At 53.3% G+C, this 7,429-nt stretch overlaps 1 protein-coding gene across 1 annotated transcript; it reads left to right on the top strand.

Moving 5' to 3' along the window:
* Positions 1-1,376: 1,376 nt before the first annotated feature.
* On the top strand, positions 1,377-7,023 carry LOC130480934 (T-lymphocyte surface antigen Ly-9-like). Its single transcript, XM_056853559.1, has 6 exons — positions 1,377-1,431; positions 1,771-2,115; positions 2,200-2,499; positions 4,295-4,630; positions 4,834-5,133; positions 6,908-7,023. Exons 1-6 carry the CDS (start codon positions 1,377-1,379, stop codon positions 7,021-7,023), a joined length of 1,452 nt encoding a protein of 483 aa, XP_056709537.1.
* Positions 7,024-7,429: the final 406 nt, after the last annotated feature.

Genomic DNA, 7,429 nt, shown 5'->3' with positions numbered 1-7,429 from the left:
AGCATTTAAAGGAGGATTGTGGAGTGGTTCAACTAACAACAGTGACTCATGTTCTACAGGAATGCTGAGTAATCACACATTGCATTCAAGCCGTTCGGAATTACCGTATTAAACATGGTTATAAAGCACGCTTCCTGCTGGCACAAGATTTTTTTGTGTATGCTTTACTTTTTGCCATAGTGGCTGTCTATTTTCGAGTAACCACCTGGAGATTGGCAACCCTAGAGGGGAGGGACTTCAATGCCATAGAGTCCACTTTCCAAAGCAGCCATTTTCTCCAGGGGTACTGATCTCTGTGGCCTAGAGATCAGTTGCAGTAGCAGGAGATCTCCAGCTACCACTTGAAGGTTGCAACCAAAAAACCACAGAATCACAATTCAATATACCTCAAACTCTCAGTATTAATATAATATACAATTACAGTTTCCATATCATATATCATTTCCACTACCAAAACACCAGCCATAGAGTATAAAGTTACTCCATATCCAATACAAAAGATGTAACAATTCACAGGTAAGTAACACAATTGTGTATACAATAGTATACAATAATTAATTTATGTATTTATTGATTCTCTTATCCAGATGTCAGGTAGAAGAGGAAGATGATCGTTTCTGTTCTTCTTCAGTTCCTCCTCTGACACCTTTATTTCCTGTCGGTATTACTTCCTTATAGCATGTAATTAAGCACATATATTATTCTTCACTCTCCCCATGGATAGAATATTTACATTTCTTTCTGCCTTCCAAGGGCTAGACCAAATTCATCTGAGCAGAGAGTGGCAGGACATGCAGAGCACATGTTCTCCCACTGAGCCACAGCCCTCCCCTATTTTAATTGATTTTTTTTCTGGCATGGAAGGCAGCTGTTAGGCACAAGACAACTGAATGGAGCCTCCATGTATCGAAGAAGTATACCCCTGTGTGCTAGATGCTGCCAGAAACAGAGACCAGAAGGTTACCACCTGGCTTGTTCACTTTCCAGAGGCCTCTAGCTGGAAATGGGATGCCGGCCCTGATGCTCAGAGCAGAGGAAGGGAGAGGGAGATGATCCCACCGAGTCTTGGCCTGGGCAGGAGGAAAACTGACGCGCTCCCAGCATGCTCTTTTGGGGGTCGGCAGCAGATCCAACACTGAGAAAAAGAACATGATGCTGATGTGTGTGTGTGTGAAGTAATTGTTTCTTACAGTGGTGTGCAGTGGAAGGGAAGTGAGGTAGAGCCGAGGTGTTCAAGGGCCTGAAGAGGAAACTGCTGTGGTCTAAGGAAGGGGGGGCTGAAGTGCCAACCCGAGGACTGCGCCGGAAGAGACGGGCTTTGCTGGGCAGCAGTCCAGCTCGTGGCTGAGGACGGACAGTGCCAGAGAGGGAGCGGGATGAAGGCCCCTGGCTTTGGAGGGGTGATGCTGCTGCTCCATCTCCAGTCCTTGGGTGAGTTTTTCCAAATGGCCAGCTGAAATCTGACTTCCAGTGAGCCAAAAGGGACCCAGGAGGGCAGAAGCTTTGCCTCACTTCTGAAGCCGGACTGCTGTGATGTGTGGGGGTGAAGCGTGCCAGGGTAAAGAGCAACGGCATCCGTGTGGGTTCCTGACTCACAGGAAGAAAAAGCTCTGGAATCGGGAGGTATCCTACTTTGTGAATTGTGGCAACTAGGCTACGTCCAAGGCTTTTCCTTGGCTCTCGTGGCCAACGGGGGGTAACTAATCATTATCCTCACAGAGAGGTTTATTTTCTCTCTCTCCTTCTCTCTCCCATTCTGTTTATACGCAGGGATTGCAAGTATTCCAGCAAGGAATCCTCCTCACTATGAAGTGAACGGCATCCGGGGAGGGTCAGTCTCGCTTCCTGTATTCATAACCTCGTCCAAAAGAGTAGCCAAAATTGAATGGAAATTTCAGCCCCAAACTGGCCTCGCGCTCGTGATTGCAGAATTCAGAAACGGAAAACTGGAGAGGCCCAATCCTGGCGACCGATTTGGGCATCGGCTGGAAATGGCGGGCGAGGCCACGCTGAGGATTGCAGTGCTGGAGATGGGGGACTGTGGCCTCTACACGGCTCGCGTGAGGCTTTCCACCTCTGTGGTCAAAGAGTATTCGTTCAGCTGCAGGGTCTACGGTAAGGAATGGCTGAGTGGGGAACAAGATCAGCACCGTGTTCCTTACAGCTTTGGGGCACTGACATCTTTATTGTCCTCAACAGAGCCAGTGCCAGAACCGCAGATACGCTACCAACTGGTCCCCAAGACTGCAGAGGCATGCAACGTGACCCTGCAGTGTCTGGCATCTGAAAAGGGGGGAATTGATGTCTCCTGGAAAAGAGGGACCCAACTTAGTGACCTAGAAGAAGGTTCGGGCTGGTACCAATTGTCTGCCGAGGGCTCGGACCTCCAGGTGTCATGGCGACCCAACTCCTCAGACTCCACCTTCACCTGCCTGCTCAGCAACCCCGTCGATCAGAAGAGCTCCTCGCTGGACTTGGTCCGCATCTGCCAGAGTGAGGGTGAGTCGGACGAAGACTCGAGTGTCAAGCATCTTGGAGTTAGTCAGATTTAGGAAGATACTAAATTGTCTGAATTAAATTACAATCCTCTGTTCAGTTTGTACCTGTGCAGGCCAGATTGCCCCATCCTTGGGGTCTCTTGGGAGAGTTCCTAGCCCACTCCCCCCGGCACCCCAGAGATCCCTGGGAAGCTGTATTTGATGGAAGGCTGATTCTTCCCTCATTCCCACTGTGACTAAATCTCGAGTTAATTTCCTAATTGGTGTAAGGCCGACAGTCACCAAACCTCACATTTCTTAGTGCAGGATTTTTAGCCTGGAGCCCGAAACCCCCTGCCCCCTCCCTGGAAAGAAGGCAGGGGGAGGCTTTTCTCTTTCTCCGGGGGAGGGGGTCCTGATCCTGCTCTGTCTGTGAGTGATCTCCTGGGCGCACCCTTTGCCATTCCCTTCTCTGTGTGTGTGTGTGGGGGGGGGGCTTGAGATTCCCAGTCCTGAAGAGGCCTTGCAAAGGCCGTAGGGATACTGAATCCTGTGCCATCACCATGTCAAGTATCAGATCTGTGGGAGGGGGGGGCAGAGTGGATGGGTGAGGGGCAGCTCTGAGCTAGGAGGATTTGTTCTCCTGCTCCAGCCCCAGCCGGTCTTGCTTTCCTGATCTCCTTCCATGGCCCTCACAAGTCCTCGCCTGCTCCTCTGCAGATCTCCTTTTGTGGCTCCACACAGCAGCTGGAAGCAAAGCCCCCCTCCAGCTGCCGAGGCTCCCACCCACCCACCTCGGGGAGCCTTTCCTCCATGGAACTGAACAAGCCATCATGCGCCTCCTTTCCAAAGCAGACCACAGTTTCACATAGTCCCCAAGCCCTGCCCCACCCCATCCTCATGTCTGCCTGCAGAACCCCCTGCTACCGCAGATGCAGCAAAAGGCCACAGTGAAGCAAGGGCTGAAGGCTGTTCACAGCAACCAGAAGGCCCTGAAGGGAGAGGAAGCAGCTGTGGCTGGGGGCTGTGGTCCAGGAGGGAGGGGGGCTGGTCCCTGTGCCGGAAGTGACGGGCTGTGCTGGACCAGAGGGCTGTGCTGGACCAGAGGCCGGCTCACAATCAGCAGTGGGGGCAGACAGGGGCAGAGAAGAAGCAGCCTTGATGGAGCCCCCTGGCTTTTGGTGGCTGCTGCTGTTGCTGCTGGAGCTCCTGCCCTCAGGTAAGCCAAAATTGGACTTGCCCCTGAGCCTTGGCCTCCCTTCAGCCGAGTGCAGACGGGCAGCTGAGAATGGGGGTGGGTGGGCAGCAGGGCTTTGGGCTCCCCTCGGGGCCGTTTCTGACATTTTCAAAAGAAGTCTGTAGCATGGCAGAGGGGTGGTCTGCTAATCAAAGGAAGAAGGCGGGTCAGCCCTACCATTTGGCACATGCAATTTGGCGGGTGCAGGGGCTCTGGATGGCTGCCAGAAATGCTGGGGGTGAATTCTATGTCCTCTGGGTCAGGCTGGTCTTGGTATAAAAAGCCACTTTTTGCCATGATGTCTAGCATACAGTATATTTATAGGGAAGGGATCTGATCTGTCCAGGATCTCACTCACCTGTGTGGATCTACTGGTGATTTCGGTGGAAGTTGACAGTCCTCCCTCCCACCAACATTAGATCATTTGTGTAATTATATTTACATCCCCCCCTTTTCTGAGGGCTCTTAACACAAGTCATAGAAAGAGGAGAATATCCTCTTCTGATAAGAGGAGGGGTGAGAAAGAAGGAGAGTCCCATTTGTCATTATTATTTATCATTTTAAAATAATTAAAATGCAGGCATGGGAAGTAATCCAGCAGAGAATCCGCCTCAGCAGGTGAGTGGGATCCTGGGGGGATCAGTCTTGTTTCTTCTGAAGCTACCTTCAATAAAAATGGTGGGCAGAATTGAGTGGTCCTTTCAAGGAGGGTCCGGGCAAGAAGTTCTGATTGCTGAACTCAAGGATGGAAAACTGGAGCAGCAAAATATCACGTTTGGGCAGCGGCTGGAAATGGCCAACAAGACCACGCTAAGGATCAGGGCCCTGGAGAAGGAGGACAGCGGTGCATGGACGGCTCGTGTTCTCTTTGCCACTCGAGAGGTTCACAAGCAGACCTTCCTGCTCTCTGTCTTTGGTGAGTGTCCTCGCCTGTTTCTCATGGAGCTGCGCATAGAAGTTGGGGTGGTTTGTCCTGTGCGGGGACCGTCCTCCAAGGAGAACAAACACTTTGATGCTTTTTTAAAAATTCCCTCTGAGCAGAGCCTGTTCCAAATCCACAGATATGCCACTATGTTCCTTACAGCTGTAGGACTCAGAGATCTTTATTGTTATCAACAGGAATTGTTCCAGACCCTCAGACCCACCACCATCTGGTCTCCAAGACTGCTGAGGTATGCAACATGACCTTGCAGTGTCTGGTGTCTGAAAAGGGAGGCATTAACATCTCCTGGAAACGAGGGACCCAGCTTAGTTTCCTTGAAGAAGGTTCGGACTGGTACTGGCTCTCTGCCGAGGGCACGGATCTCCATGTGTCATGGCAGCCAAACTCCTCAGGCTCCATCTTCACCTGCCTGCTCAGCAACCCTGTTGATCAGAAGAACGCCTCCTTTGACTTGTTCAGCATCTGCCACAATGATGGTGAGTCACCCAAGGATTTGAATGTAAATCATAAGGAGGTCAGGCCAAGGACCCCTGTTGTCCAGAGTCCTGCTTCGCACAGAGGCCAAACAAATGACCACTGGCAGTCCACAACCAGCACAGGAAATCTTCCAGTGCCCCCATCCATCGGCACCCAAGGGATGCTGTGCACATGGGTGCTCCATTTTGCCATCTCCCTGCTCCATGAATTTCTCTGATCTCCATTTAAAGCCATCTGAGGTTGCAGCAGCCAGGTTCATAAGTGAATTACATGTCAATTGAGCTAATTATTATGGGCTGTGTGGGAAAGTGCTTCCTTTTGCTTGTACTGACTCTTCATTGACACCAGGGGGTGCCTCAGAGTCCTCCTAAGGCAAGTCCTAGGCCCTAGGGCAGGGGTGGGGAACCTTTTTCCTGCCAAGGGCCATTTGCACATTTATGACATCATTAAGGGGCCATACCAGGTGTAGATCTCCCGGTGGGGGGGAAAGAGTCGAGGGTTGCCAGGTCTCCAGCCACCACCTGGAGGTTGGCAACCCAGGGGAGGCCACACAGAGAAGGCCTGTGGGGTGCCCCCCTCCCCCCTCCCAGGCGGAAGGGCAGCCAGCAGTGGGCCCGAGCAAACGAGGTGCCAGGGAGGCGCAGCCCACAGTTGATCGGTAAGGGAGGAAGGAAAACAGAAAGAGGAAAAGGGAGGGAGGGAGAAAGGGAGAGAAAGGGAGAAAGAAATGGAGAGAGATGGAGAAAGAAAGAAAATGACGGAGGAAGACAAAGACAGAGACAGAAAAAGGGAGAAAGAGGGAGAGAAAGGAGAAAGAGTGACAGAAAAAGAGGAAGAAAAGAGAGAAAAGCCTTCCCCCCACACACACGCACACACGCTGGCCCCATGCGACCGGGCCCTAGCCTCCCCTGCCCATACACACCCAGTGGCGCACAGAGCCCCGTGCGACCGGGCCCCAGTCTCCATGCCCTCTCCTCCCCAGAGTCCACAAAAGCCCCCCCCCCAAAGCCCAATCGGCTCCTGCATGCATGCTCTGCCGCCGGGAGCCACCAGCCTCTTTCCCCCTCCCTCTCGCTGCTCAACAGCCGACAGTCGGCGAGAGGAGGTCCAAAGGGCGCCGCAGCGCCGCTGTAAGCCGTTGTGCCAGGAACACCCTCTGGGAGGGCCGGCCTGCGCCCCGCCTCTGCAGCAGGGTCCCAGAGCTCCCGAGGGCCACAAAAATGTCCTCGGGGGCCGCATATGGCCCCCGGGCCTGAGGTTCCCCATCCCTGCCCTAGGGGGTGCCTAATAGCGGTGGTTTGGAGCGGTGGACTCTGATCTGGAGAACCAGGTTTGATTCCCTGCTTCCTCCACATGAGCGGCGGAGGCTAATCTGGTGAACCCGGTTGGTTTCCCCACCCCTACACACGAAGCCAGCTGGGTGACCTTGGGCTAATCACACTCTCTCAGCCCCACCTACCTCACAGGGTGTCTGTGGTGGGGAGGGGAAGGTGATTGTAAGCCGGTTTGATTCTCCCTTAAGTGGTAGAGAAAGTCAGCATATAAAACCAACTCTTCTTCTTCTTCCTCTTCTTCCTCCTCTTCTTCCTCCTCTGTGGGAGAGATAGTGGGCCTCATGAGGTGAGGAGATCCAGGTGAGATGTAGGGTCCTTGGCCTACCTGTCCGAGCGGAAAGATGTGGTCATCAGGTTGTGGGTCGGTGGCCAGTGGGCCTGTTTGTGTCTTGCTCCCGCCCTGCCCTGAAGCCCCCTCTTCCCTTCTTGTCCCCTACAGGGGCCAGCGGGTGCCTCTCCTGGGTGAGGCTGGCCATGCTGGCTGGGCTCTTGGTGCAGATCCTTGCCGTCGTCTCATTGAACGTGCTGGAAAGAGCGGGGAAGAAGCAGAACTGAATGGCTGCAGGTGCAGCGGCTTGGGCTAGACATCGGCGGTGGACTCTGGAGCCAAGAACAGACCACTGCCAAGGTCTTTGCAGGGCGCCAGCTGTGTGGCAACCCCCAGAACTGGGGGTTGGGCACTCAGCATCTGTCTTGGCAGAGTTCCCTTCATCTCTCACACTCCCGCGCCCAAAGATTTGGGGTATGTTTGCACAGCTTTTCCCAAGAAAAAATGGTCAGACTGGGGTGGTGGTGGTGGTGTAGCAAGACCCCACTGATGGGACCCACTGACCAAGCCTGTGTTTTTGGTGGGCAGTTCCCCAACTAGCCCTGCCTGCCCTTTGCCAATCTACCAGTGTCCCGTGTTCCTTCATTACCGTAGTCCTGATTGGTTGGGAAGCTGGGCAGGGCCTTCTCTGTC

The sequence above is a fragment of the Euleptes europaea genome, chromosome 7 (genome assembly GCF_029931775.1).
Source record: "Euleptes europaea isolate rEulEur1 chromosome 7, rEulEur1.hap1, whole genome shotgun sequence".
Lineage (NCBI taxonomy): Eukaryota > Metazoa > Chordata > Lepidosauria > Squamata > Sphaerodactylidae > Euleptes > Euleptes europaea.
This window is presented reverse-complemented; position numbering and strand designations above follow the sequence as displayed.